Source organism: Leptodactylus fuscus, chromosome 7 (assembly GCF_031893055.1).
Source record: "Leptodactylus fuscus isolate aLepFus1 chromosome 7, aLepFus1.hap2, whole genome shotgun sequence".
Lineage (NCBI taxonomy): Eukaryota > Metazoa > Chordata > Amphibia > Anura > Leptodactylidae > Leptodactylus > Leptodactylus fuscus.
Genome location: NC_134271.1, coordinates 8,478,079 through 8,502,867, shown reverse-complemented (window position 1 = coordinate 8,502,867; position 24,789 = coordinate 8,478,079). Strand labels below are relative to the sequence as shown.

Genomic DNA, 24,789 nt, shown 5'->3' with positions numbered 1-24,789 from the left:
ATACTGTACACTATATACACTATATACACCCAGCTGTACACTGTACAGTATATACACAGCACTGTATAATATATACACCCAGCTCTACACTGTACAGTATATACACAGCACTGTACACTATATACACCCAGCTCTACACTATATACATTATATACACAGCACTGTACACTATATACACCCAGCTCTACACTATATACATTATATACACAGCACTGTACACTATATACACCCAGCTCTACACTGTACAGTATATACACAGCACTGTACATTATATACACCCAGCTCTACACTATATACATTATACACCCAGCTGTACACTGCACATTATATACACAGCATTGTACACTATATACATTCTCCAGTGGAGGATTCACCTGATTTACGAGGAGGTGTTGAAATGCTTTGTACCAATGGAAGGACCTCCTGGTCTATCCTGGAGAGTGTGTTACTAGATTTATTACAGTAGGAAGAAGGTTACCCCCTCCAAATAGGACGCCCACGAGAGATGTACCCAACCGACTTGTGTGAACGCGGTGGATGATTTAATCACTTTGGATGGATGTTACTATCTATCACACAATTTTAACCCTCCATTACAATCCTCAATTTGTATAAACAAGTCAAAACCTTGGATGTTTACGATAGTGGAATGTAGATTGGGATATGGAGATACTACAAGTCTCAGCATACCCTAGTCATGAATAACTGCATACTGGAACACAGGATCACTACAAGTCCCAGCATAGCCTGAGAATAAAGGCGCAATCTACACCGAATACCAAATGGGTAAGATTTCCTTTGTTCAGGCGGCTATGGCGAATATGATACACAGTTTTGACAACGACTGAGGTATAGAGATGACAAAGACCGTTCTCTTTTCAGACCACCTCCAAAGAACACACTCTCAAAATGGAGTTACTATAGCGAGACCAATGACTGTACAAACGGCCGCACATGCAGGAGTCTATTCATATAATTATATGGCGGCTCCTAAACTAGCTCAGGCGGCCTGCTCCGATCCTCTAGGCACTCCGGAGTAAAACAAGTCAATGGCCCCCTTTTCACTTACTGCGGCCTCAAAAGTCTCATTTCAACATCTCTCAGACATTTACAGCCTATCCTGAGGACGTGCATTTAAGTTTGTGGCTGTAAGGTGACAAAATGTGAAAGTTGGGGCAACATGGTGGATCAATGGTTAGCACTGCAGCGCTGGAGTCCTGGGTTCGAATCCCGCCAAAAACATCTGCAAGGAGTTTGTCTGTTCTCCCCGTGTTTGCGTGGCTTTCCTCCCATTCTACAAAGACATATTGATAGGAAAAAATGTACATTGCGATCTCTATATGGGGCTCACAATCTACATTAAAAAAAAAAGTGAAAGTTTAAGTGGTGTGAATACTTTTGCAACCACTGTATACGTGACCGGAGCCATCTATATTAATGAGGATGTACAGGTGAATACACACATTGCATATTATCTGAGGATTGTACATGTGGAGCGTAATATATTACCAGCTAAGTAGAGGAGATATTAGAATATTACTGCCCTAAATATCATAGTATAGGATCACTTTTTTGTGTACCTTTGGTCTGTAGGTGGACACACCCTTGAGAATAAAATTTTCTACCAAGACATAGGAGAACCTTCCTCAAGAATTGAGAACATAGAAAATATTTTATTATATTTTACAAAAAAATAACTGATTACAGATTTAAAAAGAAAAAAAAAAAATCCATAAGAAAGCCCGGAGCTAGCTCCTCCGAATGCTGAGCAGGTGTGAGGTGGAGGCGCCGAGTTTCTCAAAGTAGTCACCGAGCTTGAGCTTAAGCTTCTCAAGGAGCTGTAGAGAAAGCAGAGGGAGAGTTTATATACCCAACGTCTACACGTCCCAGCATTACCTGAGGTCAGGAGACCGGACAGCGAACCACTTAGTAATAAGGACCCAAAAAGGATTCCCATGAACAGAACCACATGGAAACCTGCAAACCATAGCCAACAATTTCTAGATTTTTTTTTACAATTTTCTACAATTATAAATATGGTTTTAATATTAATATTGAAGGCGCCCGGACAAGTGTATTCCGCTACTCACATCTCTGTTTGATCGACTGTTGTTGTTTTCTCCTAAGGCTTGCAGCAGATGATCGATGGAGGTATAGGGCAGCCAAACCAATGGCGATACGGAGGACAGAGGCAGCTAGAGAGAACAGAAGTATGTCCGATTATAGCAATTCAGCCACGTATATAGTCTGTATCAGATAATGGATGGCTTAGGCGACATTCTGGAGCAGATTTTGAGGCAGATTCTGCTACAAATTCTGTCTGGAATCTAATCTGCCTCGAATAGTTTGTAATGGGCGACAGTGGTGGATGCTTCTTTTTTTTCCAGAGTCCTCCTTGATCTTGTTGCTGATTCAGCTGCAGACCCGGTGGGGCGAGACGACTGCTGATCAGCCCCATTGTTTGAGGATAGTCAGCAAGAAAACCTACGCCAGAAAGACAAAGCTCTGCTTCTGCTTTACACCTCTGGATGCACAGGGGTGCGCTCAAGGACGGCCTCAAATTAATCTTAACTTCCCATCATGTGAATTGTTATTATTAGATTATAGGAACATCTGACGTCACCAAGGAGTTGTGCGTGCTGCAGGATGTTCACACCCCCCCCTTTGAGCCTACACTGCAGGTATACAGCTGGAGACTTCTTAACATACCATAGATAGAACAGTCATATACTGTATAAAGTATATGCTGGCTGCTTGGCTTCTTAATATGGGGAGCGCCAGCCTTTCCCAAAACTGGTACAAATGAAGAGGGTTGGTCCCAAATGCCCCAAGCAAGACTACAGGTACATTTATCATGTGTGTCCGGAGCTTTACCACTCACCTCTATTCCAAAATCCTTGTGACCTTTCCCCAATATGGCGTCTACGTATTCCAGCACAAGCTCTGCCGCCTCTTCCAGGAGATCGTATTTCAGGTAAAGTCGAAGTAATTCTGCCGCGTCCACTTCCTGAAAGCAAACGCAAAATGGAGTAAAGCTCAGACTAGGCCGGGACTATACACAGACTTGTGACTACATGACATTAAGATGTTGCAAGTGTCATGGAAGTAATGGTAGTCATGGAGAGATCTAGGAGGTCTGTCTTCATTGAACGGAGTGCAGGAGGAACATGCAGACCCGACCCAGGTGGGCCATCAAGCGGATGATCCTATCTAGAGCAGCAGAGCCATGCCTATTAGAGATGAGCGAACCACTGTTCAGATCAGCCAATCTGAACAGCACACTCCCATAGAAATGAATGGAAGCACCTGGCACGTACGCTTTGCCGGCGGCCGGTCGCTTAACCCCCCGCGTGTCGGCCGCTTCCACTCATTTCTATGGGAGCGTGCTGTGAGCGTGCTGTTCGGAACGGCTGTTCCGAACAGTGTTCGCTCATCTCTATTTACTACTCCATTTGGGACTGAAGGACAATGATAGTTCAATCACGTTCTATAAAGGAAAAACAGCTCAAGTGGCATTTTTGGGAGTTTTTGCTGCCCAAGCACGGAGATCTTCTGAACCTTATATGATGCCTTAAAAGGAAATCTCGCTGAACGCCATAGAGCGCTTACCTTATAGCTGATTGTTAACCAACTGGGTAGAGGGATCCCATGTGATAGCAGCTTGTCAATAACACAGCGATGGTATCGGCGATTCTGCGAATGGTATTTCTCTAGATAGGAAATCAATAACCTCCAGGCTTCATCTGTGGCACTAGAGGAGAAGAAGACAAAAAATATCAGTAGAATAAATGGGTTGTGCAGGGTCAAACATGGCTGCTCTCTTCCAAAAACAGCATCAGCTCTGCGCTGTTCGCGATTACATACGTAGCCCGATAGACCTCATTGACTGTAATGGTGTCCGTGGATTTTAACACTGAACATTGCTACAGAGACTCCGATGCACATGTGAATGTAGCCTTAGTTTATGTTCACATGACTGAATTTTAACCTCGGCTTAAAATCCAGCGCCAAAATCTGCCGTGTAAAAATACCCTATGGCTAAAATGCCTTTGGTTCTTCAGAGTATGCACCCTCAGCCCTTCATTCATTGGATGGACCTAAATGAGACCAACCTACGATAACCAGGACAGCTCCGTACCTGGACTCTTTGGTGGTAACTACAGACAATAACTGATTTTCTGCCAGCCATTGCCAAGCCTCAGCCTGTGCAGCCTCTCCGCCGGTCTGTAACTTGATGCATCTGGTGGTAAAAAACAGAACAATTTGTGGCCAACTCCATAGTCAAACACTTTGCATGCATGACACATGGAAACCACGGATATGCTCAGTCACTCACTTGTATGAAAGGCCTTCAAATACGGGAATGAGGGAGAGTTTGAAGGTTTGGCAGAGTGAAATAGCCGTATCAAACAAGCCAGTCTGCACCAAGAGAGTCACCATTTCATCTGCCGATGCACTTCCTGCAAACAAGTGACAAGATAGAAGTGTATAAGCATGAGAAAGACATTTGTATACTTTATAGTGGATCCAGGACTTTCTAATTGAGGACTAGACAGTGAATATTTGATGTGCTTAACCCCTTGGTGTTCGGCTGCTTACAAGCATTCCTATGGGAGCGAGGTATTCGATCGAATACTACTCGCTCATCTCTATTGAGGACCTATCCTCAGACCATCACTTTGGGACGCGGCTCTCGTGATCGGTGGAGGTTCCAGCAGTCGGACTGTCACTGACCTGACATTGATCTTCTTGCACTTGAATGTGCAACTGCTGCTATTAAAAATCCCCCGAGGGAAGACTGCAGTTCACGTTGGCATGGGGGAACAACTGATCTGCAGGGGTCGCTGTAGTCAAATTTTGATCTAAAATTGATGTCCTATCTTATGAGTCAGACCTCAATTCTGAAGATCTGGATGTCCCCTTTATTTTTCATTTGGGGTACATCCCTTTTACCTCCTCATTTAGACCAGGTAAGTCCCATCACTTATTTCTATGGAGTCTGCTATGTCTCAGCATCAGATAGGTCCTTACCAGCTATCGCAGCTGCATTGCTATCGTGCTGAGCCAAGGTTAACCGTGTCCGGGCCAGGATATATTCCTTCTCCAAATCCCGGAGCTCCAGAATCTCCACCTGACTTCCAGCTGTTAAATAAATGATAACTATGAATCAGACACTTAGGAAGGCAATAGAGACGGCAGAGACGGGGAAATACACGTACTGGGTACAGGCGGAGATTCCCCTTCGTGGTTGCGTTTCGGAGATGCTCCCGGGCGCTCATACTGGAAATGAAAAAAGAAAAATCTTTAAGTCAAACCATTTCACTACAGAATTCACTTCCATGTTACTGACATTCTGTGTTACTCCATTCAAGCCCCTGCTGTAAACAATATTGTCTTTACATCCAATACCGGTACAGTACACCAAGACATACCAAGGGGGACCTACATATTAACTGCAGACATATTAACTCTCTACAGACAGTAGATATCAGGGGAAACAAGGATTAGTGCTTCGATATTGCTTATAAACTTGTTATGGCGCCCCCTAGTGTTCTGTTGATCTGCTTGTTGAATATCCCGTAACGTATCCAGTTGCTGGTGAGATTCCTACAGTCGGAGCTGTATAATATCAGGAATCACTCTGGTTCCTTTGTAGAAGAGGATCCAGGTGGTGCGACAGATATCGATCACGTGCGACCACCAGTACTGGTCACTTTAGGATGACATTCCAAAAGAACACTAGGGGGCACTATAACAAGTAAGTAACCTGAAAATCCAGTAAATCTAGCACTGTAAACAAAGAATAGTTTCTGTACCACGACTCCTGACGCAGGTTGCACAATCCAGGCATATTCAGGACGGATGAGCCGCAGGCAGTTCAGACATGCCAGGTACGCGTTCACTTGCTTCTGAAGACCAATAAGGGTTCGGACTTCTCTGCCGAGACGCATGCCGTATTCAAACATCACGGTGCCCGCTGAGGAAGTGAATATAACAAGTTACCTATGACACACCATATACCATAATGGTCAGACCTCCCGCACCCACACCTATTTCTAAAATTTTATACATTTCCATGTGAATTAACAAAGCGAGACCTAGTGGAGGGTTATAGGACAAGGCGCCCAAGTAGTTAAGACAAGCATTTCTTATAAGCGGACGATACCTTTCCGATAGTTGTGCCGATGTATATGGAAAGCGTAAAGCAGCTCGTAGTAATTGTGGGTCATCAGATCAACAGCACGAGCTCGAGCTTCAATAATACTGACAACCTGAAGAAGACAGGACAGTTATATACAGGTCAGTTCACTGAAGAGACACAATGGTGCCAGCAGGGACATGACCTACCTCATTGTGTAAATTCACGTAAGGAAAGTCTACAAGTTCCTGGAGCTGTGAGCGTTCACACAGGACTATGACCAGCTGCCGCAAGCAGTCCAGCTGTCTGGAAAACAAGAGGAACATGATAGGAAGATCATTCATAGGAAGAGAGAAGTGAAAAGGCGGCCCAGTAAGAATAAGCCTTCCAAAAGTCCAGCACCCCCTGGTCACTGAAAGGTGAAATAGAATGCAAATAAAATGGGTAACTGCATGATACATGATGGCTGCTCTGGCTAACAGTGAAATTCTATGTTATATCATGCAGTCACTTTTCAAAGCCACTAGGGGTCACCAATGAGGTTTAAAGGGAATGTCCAAAGAACCAGCATATCACCCCAGCCCTGCAGATAGATAGGTTACTGTCACCAGACCCAGCATATCACCCCAGTCCTGCAGATAGATAGGTTACTGTCACCAGAACCAGCATATCACCCCAGCCCTGCAGATAGATAGGTTACTGTCACCAGACCCCAGCATATCACCCCAGCCCTGCAGATAGATAGGTTACTGTCACCAGAACCAGCATATCACCCCAGCCCTGCAGATAGATAGGTTACTGTCACCAGAACCAGCATATCACCCCAGCCCTGCAGATAGATAGGTTACTGTCACCAGAACCAGCATATCACCCCAGCCCTGCAGATAGATAGGTTACTGTCACCAGACCCAGCATATAACCCCAGCCCTGCAGATAGATAGGTTACTGTCACCAGACCCCAGCATATCACCACAGCCCTGCAGATAGATAGGTTAGGGTCACCAGACCCCAGCATATAACCCCAGCCCTGCAGATAGATAGGTTACTGTCACCAGACCCCAGCATATCACCACAGCCCTGCAGATAGATAGGTTAGGGTCACCAGACCCCAGCATATCACCACAGCCCTGCAGATAGATAGGTTAGGGTCACCAGAACCAGCATATCACCCCAGCCCTGCAGATAGATAGGTTAGGGTCACCAGAACCAGCATATCACCCCAGCCCTGCAGATAGATAGGTTACTGTCACCAGAACCAGCATATCACTCCAGCCCTGCAGATAGATAGGTTACTGTCACCAGACCCAGTATATCACCACAGCCCTGCAGATAGATAGGTTAGGGTCACCAGACCCCAGCATATCACCACAGCCCTGCAGATAGATAGGTTAGGGTCACCAGAACCAGCATATCACCCCAGCCCTGCAGATAGATAGGTTACTGTCACCAGTGTCCCTCTCCTAGTGGCAAGTGTTTGGGAAAGAAGGATTCTCAAGGAAGATAAGCCTCTGCCCAAGGTGCCTAATAGCCATCACCTCCTCTTATAAGACACGTATGATCAGCAGAGTGTGCATGTATAACATTTCAGGCAAATCAGCATTGGGCTGACTGCTATATGATACATACGACCAACCTAAGCTTACAGAGTTATCACTGACAGCAGTGTAAGGAAGTGTTATATGTAGTTGTGCCCAGATTATAAACTGCCTCAATATGACCCTTTCCAATGGTGCATTAATGCTGTATCCAGACAGATATTATATAAATATATCCAATATCTGAAGATCTTTCTGGAGACTTGTCCTCTTACCTGCTATGATCAGGAATAAGTGTGAGGGCATCGTAGGCTTGGCTGTTATGTCCCAAATCCAAGTGATACTTGAAGATACGAGTCCTCAACGTGGCCTAAAGGAAGATATAAAATTTTCCGATCACTCACAGGGAAAAAAAAAAAAAAAATCATGGAAAAAAACACAAGAGATGAAATCCTATTACCTGACTCTTCAAGTCGTCGGCAGTCTCTGTAATAGCCAATGTGGCTAACTGAATGACTAGTTCTGGCAAACCCACACCTTCCAGAAGACGCAATACCTAGAGGTGAAAGCAAGGCTAAGTTATAGACACATTCACACCATACAGGTACTATAGGGTATAAGAAGAGAGCAGAGGGGTTGTCAACAATGTGGCGATTCATTAACATGTGCATTAAAGGGCTATTCCGTGAATTGCTTTTAATACCGGAGAGTGACTGAGCACGTGTGTCCACCAGAACTCAGGTCACAGATGGACATCCACGTTGATTAATCCTCTGACCACCAGGTGGCGCCACTAGGTTACTGTAGGACATCTCTCTACCCATTGTACACAATAAATCTGATATTATGGTAAGAGAACCATACATGGAATACAGCTCTGAAGGGTGAAGATTGTTAAAAACATCAAATCTTACTCTGTTGTAATACTGAAGACGGGCAGAAGAAGGAGGATCTTCTTCCTCCACGTGAATCAACTTCTCCAGGAAATCCTCGCGCTCCACCTCAGAAGCCGCTTTACAGAAGCATTCAAGGGCCTGGAATATAAGTAATGTAGGATGAGCCAACCATGGACAACAGTGGAAAAAAAATGTGGCCTAGTCAGGTGAGCCCAGATTTCGGTGGCACCATGCTGCCATGATACCTTCATATTTGGTGTCATGGGTTTAGGCTGGTGGAGCTGGAGTAATGGTGTGGAATAGGTTCTCTTAGCACAAACTGGATACTCCAATACCAGAGAATGATACCTCGGATATTGCAGTACCAGAGGATGACACCTCGGATATTGCAGTACCAGAAGATGATACCTCGGATACTCCAATACCAGAGGATGATACCTTTGATATTGCAGTACCAGAAGATGATACTCCAATAACAGAGGATTATACGTATTTCACCATGAATTGCTGCATTACTAAAAGCCAGAGGAGGTTCTACTAGATGCCGTCTCTAATAAAGCGGCCATACAGTGTATATCACTACCTCTAGCAATGCAATGTACAAAGAGTTAGCTCATGCTATTGGAAAGAGTCCACTAAATTCGGCCTCCATACAATCGCAGTCACCCCATTTCCTTACCTTGTGGCCTTCACCAGTGACCAAGTAGCATTGTCCCATCATAAAAAGACAAGAGCCAGCATTAACCTGACACCATGGCTGCAGAAGACGCACATATTCCTATAACAGTACAAAAGTATACATTACAAGGTGCACTTTACCATGTGTGGGTTCATTTAAGGAATTAACTCCAGATATAAAGAGACCTACCTGCAGCTGGGTATACTGACAGCTTCTCATCAAACACTCTGGAAATAGGAAGCCGGGGTTCCCAGGCCAACTATCAGTTTACTAAGGTTAAGGAACAGCCATCATTCACCATATTTTAAGTCGCATGGCCTTCTATTGAGCCGTGCACAGTCACTGCAGTTCATTCAGTGAATGGGATTGGGCTGCAGTGCCCTACACGGCCAGTACAAAATCTATGGCGCTGTGCTAGGTTCAAAGGCACCATGGGCCCCTGTCATTTAACTGATCGACGGGGACCGCCACCGATCTGATATTGATCAACTACCCTAAGGACAGGCCATGAAGAGTAAGAGTCCTAGGAAACATCTTTAAGCTTTCTGTAACAAGAGGAACCCCTCACTACTGGTCACTCAGCAGATCTAGTAAGGATACAGATGCTGGAGCAGGTACGTGGTGATGTCTGTGATCAGCTGGGCCCAACTCAGAGGACTGTGGGTCTGGGCAGCTCCACAGCGGGCAAAGATTTGGGACAAGCGTTTTCTCGCCACATCCTGGAAGAATAACTCCACGATAGTCTGCGGCCCCGAGGCTGCATAAAAGACAGTTAAATAAGAAATACTTAATATACAAGGGTGCGTAGAAGGGATCTAGGCCAGGCGGACAGGAACACTTACTGTATTTGTTCACTGGTGTGTAGGTCTTTGTATCCGACAGCTCCAGGACTGACAGATGCTGCAGGTTGGAATCCCTACAAAGAAGAAAAGTTAAGAGAAGCTTTTACATATCATTACTAAGAAACATATAAAATCCAAGGAAGAAGGTAACCGCGAAATAATCTGGAGCAAAAACTCACAACGTATCCAGAGGGATAGCAGAGGCCACACACTGACTACTCCAGCGGATCACGTAGTAGGACAGCAGCATGTTAGCCGTGCGGGGTATATGTTCTTGCTGTGTCTGGAGTAGCTGACCTTCTCCAGCAAAGGCCTGTTAGGATAAGCACAAAGTCCATAAAATTCCCAAGATGGGAACAGCACACAAAGTCTAGGGCTAGATGGTGACTTTCAGCAGGACACCAATAATTGTTCGGTCGTATTGCAACTCCTTGACTAGAAAGAAGTCACCATGTGACTCCTGTGTGCCATGTGAGCATCTATTTGTACATTTCTTGACTGTTTTTCGACTAAAATTAGGGACACACTAAGGGTCACAATATGATTCCATTAGTGAAGGGGCCACAGGGCGACCCAGCGATCTATGGTCACATTGTATATGTACGGATATGTCTGACTTACCATATCTCCCATCCTTAAGAGTAGATGCTCCAGGATAAGGAGATCGCGACAAATTAAGAACCGTGTAAGAGAGATCTTGCAGACCGCCTGGCACACGATGCCGGCCGCTGTGCTACTGCCATAGAGATTGGAAAGGTTCATGCGCACATTCAGGGGTTGACCTAGGGTTACAATAAAAACACAAAACTCTTACTCTTATTATTAGGAATAAATATTAGTTCCAGAACTTACAAAGTAACAGCATCTAAGATGACATCGGTCATAACAGCAATTGGCATTACTAAAAAACTATGACTATAAGCTCTTACCAAGGTCTATTGTCTGGTCTATATCCAGCGAGGTCTCATAATCCATCTCTCGTACCAAGTTCCCAATGGCCACAATGGGATTCCTGATGTCCTGAAGTTTATTGTTAATGTCTTCCATCACATTCTCACTGTAAGGAGCAGAAGAAGAAACAGTTTTACTTCCCCTTTAAGGGATCCAGCATGTTGAATGTAAATGGTTGATACTTCTGTTCTCAGGGGATATAAGGCGCCACCAGAGGGGTCCAGCAGCGGATTAGTCCCCTCTCCTATTAAGAAACAATTGCAACTGGACTGAGGGTGCATGTGCATTGGGCGTGCGGGTCAGGAAGAAAAGCTGTTGCCCTAATCTGCTTTCTATCGGTAGCTATAGAAGATCTGGGTGTGACTGACCCCTAATAATGTCAAGTTCACATCTGCGTTGTCTATTGTTCTGGTCTGGTTGTGTGCAAAATATCTCCCTTATGCCCTGGTCCACCCGAATGTGGGCAGAGCGGGGCAGGCTGAGGTGAGGAGGTCTTGGACTGACTGATTCACTCTGTCGTGAGTTAAAATGGAAATCAACGCCAGTTCCTACCGGGCATCCATCTCCATCGTGGCACTGAGATATCCAACAGATTTATAAACTTCAGGTTCCTTGCACAAGTCGGGCTGTTTATTAAGACTGGCACACGATACGCCAGTCTTAATGGATTTGGCCCAATGTGTTCTAGACTACTTCAGACCTTAATGAACACGCAATAAAGCTGTAGTCACCGGTCTACAATGGAGTGAAAAGAAATGGAGTCTGGAGAGACACTTACACATCATTTGCTATCAATTCCTCCAACATTTGTTCTGCAACCCTCTCTGGGGGTTCTTGATGGCAGCAAGCCCACTCCATCATGTACGCCATATCCACAGTTATGCTATCGCCAATCATACGTAAACATTGCATCAAGAAGATGGTGTCACTAGCGAGGTCCACATCTGGAAAGTAAAATATAATACGATATATGTAAATAAGCCATTTAAGATGCGTTGGTCATCAATACCTGGTCAGTGGGGGCCCAATACCTAAAGCATTACTGGTCAGCTTCTTCAAAAAGTAGAGGTTCTCGACCACTTCTCTTCATTGGTCATGTCGCCTGTTTGCAGTTCAAGCCCATTTAAGCAAATAATGCTGAGTTGCAGTACCAATCGCGGCCACTATGTAATGTAAGCGCTGTACTTGGTATTCAGTGCAGACGGCAGGGTTCGCAAATGTAAATGCGCCCTAAGGCCTGTTTGGTTTTGCAGTGACCACAGAGATAGACTGCTAGACTACTACCCCCATTATCTTACCATCCGAGATAACACTTTCATCTTCTGTTAGCAAATGTTCCGCTGGCAAAAGGTAAAGATGATCCACAAGTGAACAAGGCGCCAAATACGAAACAAATCCCTGGAAGAGAAAACGTTGGAAAATAAATTATCATTGAAATTTTACCGTAAGTAAGTGAATGACACGAGGGGGCTTAAATGGTTAATAACCTTAGAGTGGTTGTTGTGCAAGTATGAGCCACTCCATTAGTTCCTATGGGACTGCTAAAGAGAAGCCATACCCCCAAGGGACGTACCCTACCCATACCCCCAAGGGACGTACCCTACCCATACCCCCAAGGGACGTACCCTACCCATACCCCCAAGGGACGTACCCTACCCATACCCCCAAGGGACGTACCCTACCCATACCCCCAAGGGACGTACCCTACCCATACCCCCAAGGGACGTACCCTACCCATACCCCCAAGGGACATACCCTACCCATACTCCAAAGGACATACCCTACCCATACCCTAAGGAAAATATATATAATATATACTGGAAACACTGCAAGAACTGGAGACTCACCTTTCTAAGCAGACAGACCATGCTGGAGTAAGGGTGCACCATCAGGGCGAGTGGACGAGATAGTTCCTCCTGGTACTGTAGGCAGCATGTATAGAATTTAGACCAGGACTCCACTTGTAACTGGCGGAACTCATCCTGGTCCATCTCGTAATCCGTCACGTGACTGTGCAGCTACAAGGAGGAAAGTTATAAACTCTGTGAATTAGGTTACCCTATGACATGCATTGATTGTCACAGATTCCATTGCAAAATGGCGGAAAATAAAGGACACTATGATGGAAACCCCTCCCCTATTAAAGTCTACGGGTTCCATTGGAATCCAGGATTGCCGCAAATTTCCATCAATGGAGCAGAACAACAGAAGTGACCAAAGCCAAAGCTTAGATCTAGGATTAGATTTTATACCGCAAATTAGAAAAATCTACAAAACCTAAAAAAGGAGACTCTTACATCGTTTTCGACTATGATTGTGACCTCCTTCTTCATTTCTTCCCAGGACAGATCTTGCAGCTTTCCTGCGCCTCTGTGATAAATCTTAAAGAACAAAATATGAAGTTGAGCAATATGGACGACCAGTGGGATACTTCACATAACACACATACATAATACAGAAACTTCACAGGTATCACCGCCAGGAGGAGTCACCAGCTCTTATGTCCGTATTTAGACTGTGCAGTCAAATCATGACTTCTGCAAAATTTAGTGACAACGCTGCAAAAAGCTGAAGTTGTGCAGATTCCAACGTGACCACTTCATAAGAATATACCCAAAGGTAAACGGAAGTGGAAGGAGGGGGATCCTAGTAGTGGGACCTCCGTCACCGAGCACGCTCTGATAATCAATAAAATCTAATATCATATCAAGGTGACAATAACAAGACTTACCTGTAGTGCTTTAACTAGAGCAGAAATGGTGAATCTTCCCGGGGAGAACAAAAACTCCAGATAAGACTCCTAAAATCAGAACAGAACAACTATAAACCATAAAGCAGACAAAGAGCCGCCAATCCCTGCAGTAATGGGGGAGTCACATGACCGGGTCACTGAGCACGCCTTATTAGAATAAATTCATGCACGGACATTTCTATGATGGAACGTCCATGGATGATTATTTCTTCAGTGTCCTGCTGCCTCCCATTCAGAACAATGAGATGCAGAATCAGGGCCCTAAAATCAGTGACAAATTCCACCGTATGAACAGGGCCTAAAGTGATCAAGCAATCCTGAGTTACCATGCAAAAGTGATAAAAGCAAAACAAGAGTCTGAAACTAACCCTTGGGTCCTGTTCGTCTCCAATGCTAAGTTCTTCCTCTGGCAACTGATTGATGAAAACTTGGTTCCATTGTCCGGCCTGATTACTGGAAAACAAAAGCCGAGAACAATCGTGCCGTCATAAAATCCCTGAGAACATTCAGCAGCGTATCCGGCATGTGTGGTCTTCTGCTTAAAAGGGATCAGAACACCGATGGCTGGTGGATAGGATGGGCTGTGTATTCATATCTGTGGTGTCCAGGCCATGGCGGGCCTGCTGCATGAAAGGTCTGCGCCACTTGGCTCAGTGATGCAGCCGCCATATTGCTGGGTCTGTCTATCTGCATTTGTATTACTGGTGCAGATTCATCCCATTCAGATAAACAGGAGGAAGCGGTAATACCAAGTCAAAGAGATAGAAGGAAACAACGAAGACGCCGTGTTCACCTGAGTGCCATATTCCCTTTAGAGAGAGCCTTTCACCTCCCCCGGCTCTTTGCATCCATTAATTGGTGCCGTTCCACTGATTTCAGCACAGCTATAGTTTTTTATCTCTAGCCCCCACCATCCCCAGACAATCAATTCTGTTAATTTAAAAAAAAAAACTATTCTGCTGCTTTATTGTCAGGTGGGCGGTCCCTCTCTGTCTATTCCAGCCCAGGAACACCCACCTGACAGTAAAGAGCCTATTGCACATGCAGGGTGCTGAACCTAACAAACAATTGCTCAGGAATGGTGGGGCTAGAGAAAAATTCCAACTGTGCCAGAGTCAGAGAAGTGACACTTATTAAAACATACAAAGAGTGGGAGATGGCGAAAGTTCCTTTTTAAACATCTGATATTGAAGGCCACCGTTCCGATGATCCTGGACAATCCCTTGAAAAGGGGCTGTACTATCTGGACATTCTCTTGCAGCGGTCCTAAACGAGGAACCCGAAACAACAACTGCTATGGCAACTGCAGCTGAAATGTGTTTATGAATGACATCCAAATGAATGGACGACTTGCCGTGACAAAGTGGTTGTCCAATGTGGGAGCCATATGCTTTGCATCAGCCACCTGCCCCCGCTAATAAAGACTTTAGTCTGGAGCGGGACCTATGGACATGGCAAAAGCCCTTCAGAGAAATTGGAATAAAATAACTACAAAGTTGACTCACTGTTCAAAATTGATGTGTTTGACAATGGTTTGGTTTTCCTCATCGAGCCACAAAGCCCAAATGTCTGTGGTTGTCAAAGTGAACATGAAGTCGACCAAGGTTTCCTAAAAGGAAAAGAGAGAAGAAAAAAAAAATAAACACAATGGGGGGGAATTTACGCTCATATTTAGGCGCAGATATGGCACATCTTGGTGGACTACACGTTCTTGTGTTAAAGTAGTTCCACATTCTTCCTTCTGTGCCCACTGGCCACATTTTAGGACAGTGTGTACTGCAGGGAGAACAAGGTGGGCGGCCAGAGCCCCTCAATGCAGATGAATCTGGTGCCAGAGAATACAGACGGGCAGATGAAACGTCCATTAATAAATACTTGTAATAACTACACAAACACAAGACTTACTAACCTGGTTAGAGAATAAGGAGGAGACGTGATCCAAGCTGTAGCGATTGTCGGCAGTGACCAGCTGGAACACACAGAACTGCAAGACGACACAATATAAGTCAGACATCTACAGGCGATGACAATACAACCCCCCTCCTAAAAAATCATTCATCCGGTATATATACCTGTCCTTGTCTAGGAGAGTGCAAGTACACCCCGAGATAGACTCCTATAGACGCGGAGTGTGCAAGTCTTAATTTGTGCCCGATTCCCGGGATCTGACGCATTTCTTTGCTGACTGGGACAAACTCCAGCATATCGGTTTCCATAAGGCACGTCTGGTCCTAGAAAACAGAGAGGGGTAAGAGTTTTGGAGGTTCTCTGCATCCTTCCAGACTTACGTGAAGAAGACCCTTCATGTTCTCTACAATGTAGAATGTTTTATTCTGCTGCAAAGCGTATATTGCATTGAACTCAGTGCACTTTCAGATCTGCAGGCATTTGCCCCGGTGCCAGATATATGGTGCTATTTGTACCAGCTCATTCTTGCACCATCATTGGGTCCAGCTTCACAGATCAATGTCATCTTCCATCACAGTTGAAGGCTAAAGAAGTGTACTATCAGGGAGTGTTCCTCGGCTGGAAGGCCGGCCTCTCTGACAGTGCAGGGAAATTGGAGGCCAAAATGTGCAGCACCAATATCTCTGCATATGGGACAGATACCAACAAAACTGAAAGTGCACTGAATTCAGCTTTGCAATGTTATAAGACATACCACATGTTATAGGACGTGATAGGTCATCTTTAAAGGTGGATTTAGAAATCATTTACCTTGTACGACCACATGCGGAGTTTATGATCCTGACACAACGCAAATATGAAAGCGTCATTTTCAAGGCAGTGAACGGCGAGACTCACAGGGAGATGTGCAGGGTCCTGGTCTCCTCTATAGACAGGAAAATAAGATTAGATTCATATTCCCAAATCCTTTACATCATAATATAAATCAAACAGACAAATATAAGAGGACAGCTGCAATGAGTAGACTTATAGCAGCCACAATCTCCTGCTAAGAGATAAAGTCATGTCATGGCCAGAGACGGGCACAAACCTTACTGTGACTTTCAATGGGAATCACGGTTTGGCCTTGGCACCACTCTCCATTTATTTGGTCCAATTGTTCTTATAGGGATTGTCTCATCCGACAATCCCTTTAACTTATTCTGCAAGTGTTGTAGACATGTAACCCAGACTTGTACAATGTCAGCCATGTGGATGATACTAACCTTATAGCTGTTGGTATGAACCCAGTTAGGAGCCTCCTTACTGACATCTGCTTCAGCTCCACCACAGTCACCGCTCCTAAAGACACATCCATTTGATATTCACATACACAGAATCTTGTACCGACACAGAAACAGCAGCAATGTCTACTAAATACATACCTGCTACACCACAAGGGGGCATCTTGACCACAAGGATCCCACCAGAACTGGAGGGAATAGCAAAGAGCGTCTCGCCCTCGCTGCTCAGCCAGGCGGCGGTGGCGCTGGAGCTCTGGGAACGCCCCGGCAGAGTAGGGATCACGTAACTGTTAGAAGGATCGCTGTAGTTCATCTTCCCAACGTCAGTAAATATGGACTGGATCTGACTTTCTGTAATAACCTCCTAAAAACCAAGGAGAAGGAGCCATATTAGGATCACAGTGAAACAGGAGCATACTGTAGGCAACAAATCTGCAAATTTTTGGAAAACGAGGAACGTTACAGAGATACGAGGCAGAATCTCATATCACACGGAATATGTGACATCGAAAAAAATCGCTCATACTGGTCTGGGGAAGGGAGAAAACTGAAATTTGTGATTCAATGCAAAATAAACTTGGACTGATGTGAGCAAACCCTGAAGGACAGGGGTAGTCATTCTGCTTGCTCAGCATAGCTGTAATCCCTCACATTATAACTGGAAATCCTAATAATCCAGCATGTAACAGAACAGGCGCAGTGTGATATTAACACATGAAAGCTCACCGACATCAGATCAGTGAAAATCCGAAACAACCCCCCCTACAGACTAGTTAGCAGCAGCCATTGGAGCTGGAATTAAACAGTGGACAGAGCCAGGGACATGACTGCGGGTGGTGCATTTCTGCTATAGACAGACTGAAGTGTCTGTGAGGTTCTGCAGCAGCTGGACCAGTAGTGTACAGCGCATGCTAAGCAGAGTCCAGCTGCTGCAGAACCTCATTACAGACACCGTATACTGTTATAAGGTAATGCAACTCCATGATGGGAAATGTCCAACTTACACTTCTATATAAGCACGAGGGATGAGGGAGGACGAGCCTGTGAACGGTCTGATTTGTCAGGATCAAGATGATGACGTTACTCTGTGTCTCACACACGTGGACCCCGCCGGGCAGGATGGAACAGTTGTAGATTTTGAGGCGGATGGCATTATTAAGGAGGTTAACATCCAAAGACTCCTCCACCAGCTCCAGAGTGTCGGCATTTGACGTCCTGAAGGAATAAGAGAAATGTTAGGAAGAAAAGACGTGTTCCCCAATTCAATAGAGCATTAAAGGGGGGCTATACTAATATATAAGGGATAACCTAGGTCTAATCGCTAGGGATCCCCCCAATCCCAAACATGTGTCCTGCCACCCCATGCAGCAATATGGCTCCACGGACACTGGGCAATCCAGACCTGATTTCTATAATGGGGCTGGATTTCCTCAGTCAGACAGGACTCCTTGCATGGTAGTGATCTATGGGGCTGGGAGCACGTGTAGCATTGCTTGTATACAAGTAATAGGAACCCCGTCTACTGCATAGCGGTGAGTCCAGGAAGTGCAAGGCCGCTCCTATTACTTGTATACGAGCAGTGCAGCATGTGCGCCCTGTCCACTAGCAGCTACCGGCACTCAGAGGCTACTGCAACTGCTGGTCGGTGCGGGTCTGGGTGTCAGGCCTGGACAGATCATATACTGATCAGCTATCCTCTGGATAGGTCATCAATGTGAAAAATCAATTTGGGGCCGGAGACCCCCTTAACTACTGCTACTGATGTATATTCCTAACTCACCAGTACAGGAACCGATTCCTTGTAGCGGACAGGAGACTGCTGCTTTCCTTGTAGTAATAACCTCCAGCGCTCTCGCTATATTTGGGACCACCAATAATAGGAGAGACATCTACAACAAGAAGAGACATTCATTATACACCTCATATACACACAAGTCTCACAGTCACTTCAGAGAGCCGAGAGGTGGAGGTCACAGGAGTCCGACCCTCAAGGATCTTCTATAGTAACCAATCCCAAGGACAAGTCATCAATCTTATAAACCTGGGAAAAAAAACTCTCCAGGCAATTGGCCCTGACACCAAGGTAATTAAAGGGAGTCTGTCCCCGGGACCCAGCATATCACCCCAGCCCTGCAGATAGATAGGTTACTGTCACCAGAACCAGCATATCACCCCAGCCCTGCAGATAGATAGGTTACTGTCACCAGAACCAGCATATCACCCAGTCCTGCAGATAGATAGGTTACTGTCACCAGATCCAGCATATCACCCCAGTCCTGCAGATAGATAGGTTACTATCACCAGAACCAGCATATCACCCCAGTCCTGCAGATAGATAGGTTACTATCACCAGAACCAGCATATCACCCAGTCCTGCAGATAGATAGGTTACTGTCACCAGAACCAGCATATCACCCAGCCCTGCAGATAGATAGGTTACTGTCACCAGAACCAGCATGTCACCCAGCCCTGCAGATAGATAGGTTACTGTCACCAGAACCAGCATATCACCCAGCCCTGCAGATAGATAAGTTACTATCACCAGAACCAGCATATCACCCAGCCCTGCAGATAGATAGGTTACTGTCACCAGACCCTGCATATCACCCCAGCCCTGCAGATAGATAGGTTACTGTCACCAGAACCAGCATATCACCCAGCCCTGCAGATAGATAGGTTACTGACACCAGAACCAGCATATCACCCAGCCCTGCAGATAGATAGGTTACTATCACCAGAACCAGCATATCACCCCAGTCCTGCAGATAGATAGGTTACTGTCACCAGAACCAGCATATCACCCCAGCCCTGCAGATAGATAGGTTACTGTCACCAGAACCAGCATATCACCCAGCCCTGCAGATAGATAGGTTACTGTCACCAGATTCCCAAGGGAAAAAAACTGGCTGATTCAGGGGACCCTAACCTATCTATCTGGGGTGACAGGCTTCCTTTAAAGGGGTTGTCCAAAAATCTCAGAACTTGCACAGGAGGCTGGGGATGGTGAAACAGAAAAAGTGATGACGTGAGTGACGCCACAAGTTCCTTTCCTATTGGTTGACCTGTGGTCACATGTGGGGAGGACTTCCACCGGCAAAAGACCCGGCTCGTGCTGGACTGGACAGAGGTGGCAGACACCAGAGACCCGTATGATTTTTTATTTTTTTATATTTTACCTTCCCCATCCTCCTGCCCAAGTGCTGAGATTCCTGGACAACCCCTTTAGATTCACATTCACGGACACACAGTCCTACTTTGGATTCTGCATCCAATTTTTCCCCAAGACATATCACCACATCTAATACCTATGGTGCAGAAAACAATCTGCCCTGGATTTTCTCCCTGCACCTTGTCAGGTTCTGCTGGATTTCTGCTCCGCAGATTTCACACCTTCCAACGAGTGAGGCAGAATCTGCGACAATCCACTGCGGAGACTTGCAGAGAAACAGCGGGTGACCCAAAAGTCCCCACAAAGTCCTAGCTCAGATTTCCAGATCTCATAGCTCGCTGACTATCTCCAGACTAGTAGCTGCCATGGCGTCACCCCGATGGGTCCCAATGTGACTTCATTCACTAGGCCTGCGCTCACATTTGCATCAGAGTCTACGACCCAACGTCTGCCTGAAATCAGTGGACAAAAAACACACAACTTTCTCGTACAAAGTTTTTACTTTAAAAACAAGACACCTGATGAAACCAGTTATAGTCAAAGGGGCCGTCTGTCCGTTGTTCTGATTCTCTAAGGGATAGCGACATTAGTGTGACCCTAGCGTAACATTAGCAAAGGAGTTGGATTGCTTGTGTAGTTCTAGCCTTAAAGGGTTTGTCCAGGTAATACACAGTCACCAGTCCACGCTGCTCCGGTGTCCAGTCCTTCAGCACCAAGGGCTTGTCCCTGCAACAGTCCTTGCCGCACGTGGCCACCAATCAGGAAAGGACCTGACGTTACATAGGCGAGTGACATCACAGTTCCTTTCCTTACATCTGGTCTCAGCTGTCAAATGCAACGAGGACTAATGCCAGAACAAGCCCTGGGGGGGGCGCCGCAGGACCGGACACCACCAAGGGACAGCGGAGCTCCAGGGACAGGAGAGTAAGTAATGTTTTTTTATATTTTTTACCATCCTCAGCCTCCAAATTAAAGGGATAACCACCAGCTGGTGTATACGGCGCACGCTGTCAAAAAATTCCAAGATGCAATGTCAAACACAGGCGACACATACACTGTATATACATTATATGACATGGTGAGACATTCCCCACAGCAGGGCAGGTCCTCTGGCGGGGTCACGTGACACACCGCGCCTTTACACGCAGGTCTGGCAGGTGCGACAAATCTGCGCCCTCTCCCATCCTCTGGCGCACGCACACCACGTGATCCCGCCGCCGCCGCACAGAGCCCATACACTGACCGCAGGGCCCCGTGTCCGCTATAGACCTGCACGATGTGACAGCACGGCCCGGCTCCTGCCCGCGCGCCTCTTTAAAATGACGACACGTGACATTACCGGGTCGAAGAGTGAGATCCCGGAAATTCCTCCTGACCTCCCGCTCGGCCGCGCTCAGTTCGGTGAAGCTCCGTTCTAGAACCACAGAGGCCGCCATGTTATCCCAGGCGGGCGCCGCGCGGCTGCTCGAAAAGGGGGCGGGACCTGCCGCTCAAATCTACCACTTGGAAAAATGACACCGGCGCAAAGCAGGCTGGGTAGTGAGGGAAGGAGGCGGCGGCGGCCATGTTTAGTTCTGGCAGGGCATTGCCGCGCTGTGGTGACGTCATCGTACGTGCTGTCTGTGGTGTTTCGTAACTTCTTCTGCCTCGTCTGACTGGAATTTTTTTTCCACAGAACTCTATTCAGGTGTATTAAATACCAAAAATAACGAAAATGTACGAAATATTTGACTGAAATCTATAAAATTACCTGACAGATATCCAATTTTTCATGGGGGCCGTGATAGACACCAGTGCTCAGGTATACCGGGCCCTATAGCGGAGTGTAGTAAGGGCCCCATAGGATTATTAAGACTGGCGTATTGTATGTCAGTCTTAATGAGCAGGGAAATTAACCCAAATTCACAGCTCGTAATAATTTTGCCCTATCTCAGGTTGTCCATGCAACGACATCAACTTGGGCTCGGCCATTATTTCCACCCGTGTTGAGGTGAGTAATAAAGTGGCGAATGCGGCAGAAATGTTATGGCCGTGCTCCGAACATTGCGGCTTCTTATACGAATCAGACCCCTTATAGTTCAATGTATTTGCAGGAGAAACCCGGTATATATAGATGATAAATACCCGCTATACAGCTGAGTTCTAAAATTTTCTGCCTGCGTCCACCTCTAGGGGGCGCTCCGGGCATAGGTATTAAGACAGCTACTATTAAACCATGGAAAGTGTAGAAATACTGCCCCTAGTGGCAGCCGCAGGAAAAAGCAGTGAACCAGTGTCTACGGGTAACTGTTCTTATGAGCGAATTAGGTTTCTGTTCGGAGGAATCCCCCAGTGCACTCCTCGATTCTTTGAACTCAGCGTAACCTGGGAGTCCTAGACAGCGGAAAATGAAGACGAATTCCATTTTCGACTGCCGTCTAGACGTGCCCCAAAGCAATCTGATAGTGGATTTGTGCATTTCATAACAGACACATGCACTACCTATCTCTGACCGCACATTGGGTCAACATTTTTTGACCCTTGTCAAAATGTTGATGGCAGTTTGTCGTCTGTTCCTCCAACACCAAGGAGGGTTGTTCATACAGTTAGGGCCAGAAATATTTGGACAGTGACACAGTTTTCGCGAGTTGGGCTCTGCATGCCACCACATTGGTTTTGAAATGAAACCTCTACAACAGTATTCAAGTGCAGATTGTAACGTTTAATTTGAAGGGTTGAACAAAAATATCTGATAGAAAATGTAGGAATTGTACACATTTCTTTACAAACACTCCACATTTTAGGAGCTCAAAAGTAATTGGACAAATAAACATAACCCAAACAAAATATTTCTATTTTCAATATTTTGTTGCAAATCCTTTGGAGGCAATCACTGCCTTAAGTCTGGAACCCATGGACATCACCAAACGCTGGGTTTCCTCCTTCTTAATGCTTTGCCAGGCCTTTACAGCCGCAGCCTTCAGGTCTTGCTTGTTTGTGGGTCTTTCCGCCTTAAGTCTGGATTTGAGCAAGTGAAATGCATGCTCAATTGGGTTAAGATCTGGTGATTGACTTGGCCATTGCAGAATGTTCCACTTTTTTGCACTCATGAACTCCTGGGTAGCTTTGGCTGTATGCTTGGGGTCATTGTCCATCTGTACTATGAAGCGCCGTCCGATCAACTTGGCAGCATTTGGCTGAATCTGGGCTGAAAGTATATCCCGGTACACTTCAGAATTCATCCGGCTACTCTTGTCTGCTGTTATGTCATCAATAAACACAAGTGACCCAGTGCCATTGAAAGCCATGCATGCCCATGCCATCACGTTGCCTCCACCATGTTTTACAGAGGACGTGGTGTGCCTTGGATCATGTGCGTTCCCTTTCTTCTCCAAACTTTTTTCTTCCCATAATTCTGGTACAGGTTGATCTTTGTCTCATCTGTCCATAGAATACTTTTCCAGAACTGAGCTGGCTTCTTGAGGTGTTTTTCAGCAAATGTAACTCTGGCCTGTCTATTTTTGGAATTGATGAATGGTTTGCATCTAGATGTGAACCCTTTGTATTTACTTTCATGGAGTCTTCTCTTTACTGTTGACTTAGAGACAGATACACCTACTTCACTGAGAGTGTTCTGGACTTCAGTTGATGTTGTAAACGGGTTCTTCTTGACCAAAGAAAGTATGCGGCGATCATCCACCACTGTTGTCATCCGTGGACGCCCAGGCCTTTTTGAGTTCCCAAGCTCACCAGTCAATTCCTTTTTTCTTAGAATGTACCCGACTGTTGATTTTGCTACTCCAAGCATGTCTGCTATCTCTCTGATGGATTTTTTCTTTTTTTTCAGCCTCAGGATGTTCTGCTTCACCTCAATTGAGAGTTCCTTTGACCGCATGTTGTCTGGTCACAGCAACAGCTTCCAAATGCAAAACCACACACCTGGAATCAACCCCAGACCTTTTAACTACTTCATTGATTACAGGTTTACGAGGGAGACGCCTTCAGAGTTAATTGCAGCCCTTAGAGTCCATTGTCCAATTACTTTTGGTCCCTTGAAAAAGAGGAGGCTATGCATTACAGAGCTATGATTCCTAAACCCTTTCTCCGATTTGGATGTGGAAACTCTCATATTGCAGCCCATATTATATATATATAATTGTATTTCTGAACATGTTTTAGTAAACAGCTAAAATAACAAAACTTGTGTCACTGTCCAAATATTTCTGGCCCTAACTGTAAGTCATCCAACTTCCCCTTCAACAAATTCGGAAACTTCATTTCCTGAGAGTTGTGGGGACGGAATAGGTAACTGAGCGACACTGCAACTGCAAAACATCAAAGATGCTATAATTTGTGAAACCGAGTTATGGTTTGGTCCTCTAAACCTCAAAATAGGCAACGTGGCCTGCGACAATGGTAGAAATTAGGTGGCGGCCCTGAATTTGTTCCCATTGACTAATATACCTTGCCTTGCTCATGTATTCACTTTGGTGGTACAAGCGTTCTTGAAACACTATCCTGATCTTGCACCCCTGATTGACAAAGTACGAACATTTTGTTCCCATATATGACGGTCCAAAGTAGCTTCATCTCTCATGGCTCAGTTTCGGCACAAACACCGCCTGCCCATTCACAGGCTTATATGTGATGCCCCCA

General features: G+C 45.6%; 1 protein-coding gene across 1 annotated transcript; it reads right to left on the bottom strand.

The window, feature by feature from the left end:
- Positions 1-1,653: 1,653 nt before the first annotated feature.
- NUP160 (nucleoporin 160) lies at positions 1,654-21,596 on the bottom strand. Its single transcript, XM_075280909.1, has 36 exons — positions 21,494-21,596; positions 18,766-18,874; positions 17,990-18,200; positions 17,127-17,349; positions 16,968-17,043; positions 16,513-16,627; positions 15,867-16,025; positions 15,704-15,778; positions 15,300-15,403; positions 14,163-14,247; positions 13,774-13,842; positions 13,340-13,423; positions 12,890-13,060; positions 12,341-12,440; positions 11,821-11,986; positions 11,021-11,148; positions 10,713-10,873; positions 10,271-10,404; positions 10,092-10,165; positions 9,850-10,006; positions 9,439-9,508; positions 9,250-9,348; positions 8,589-8,708; positions 8,135-8,230; positions 7,950-8,044; positions 6,349-6,445; positions 6,167-6,272; positions 5,817-5,977; positions 5,220-5,280; positions 5,032-5,142; positions 4,337-4,460; positions 4,139-4,240; positions 3,610-3,751; positions 2,882-3,007; positions 2,091-2,195; positions 1,654-1,838 (listed from the first exon to the last, which is right to left on the bottom strand). Exons 1-36 carry the CDS (start codon positions 21,588-21,590, stop codon positions 1,749-1,751), a joined length of 4,203 nt encoding a protein of 1,400 aa, XP_075137010.1. The 5' UTR covers positions 21,591-21,596; the 3' UTR covers positions 1,654-1,748.
- Positions 21,597-24,789: the final 3,193 nt, after the last annotated feature.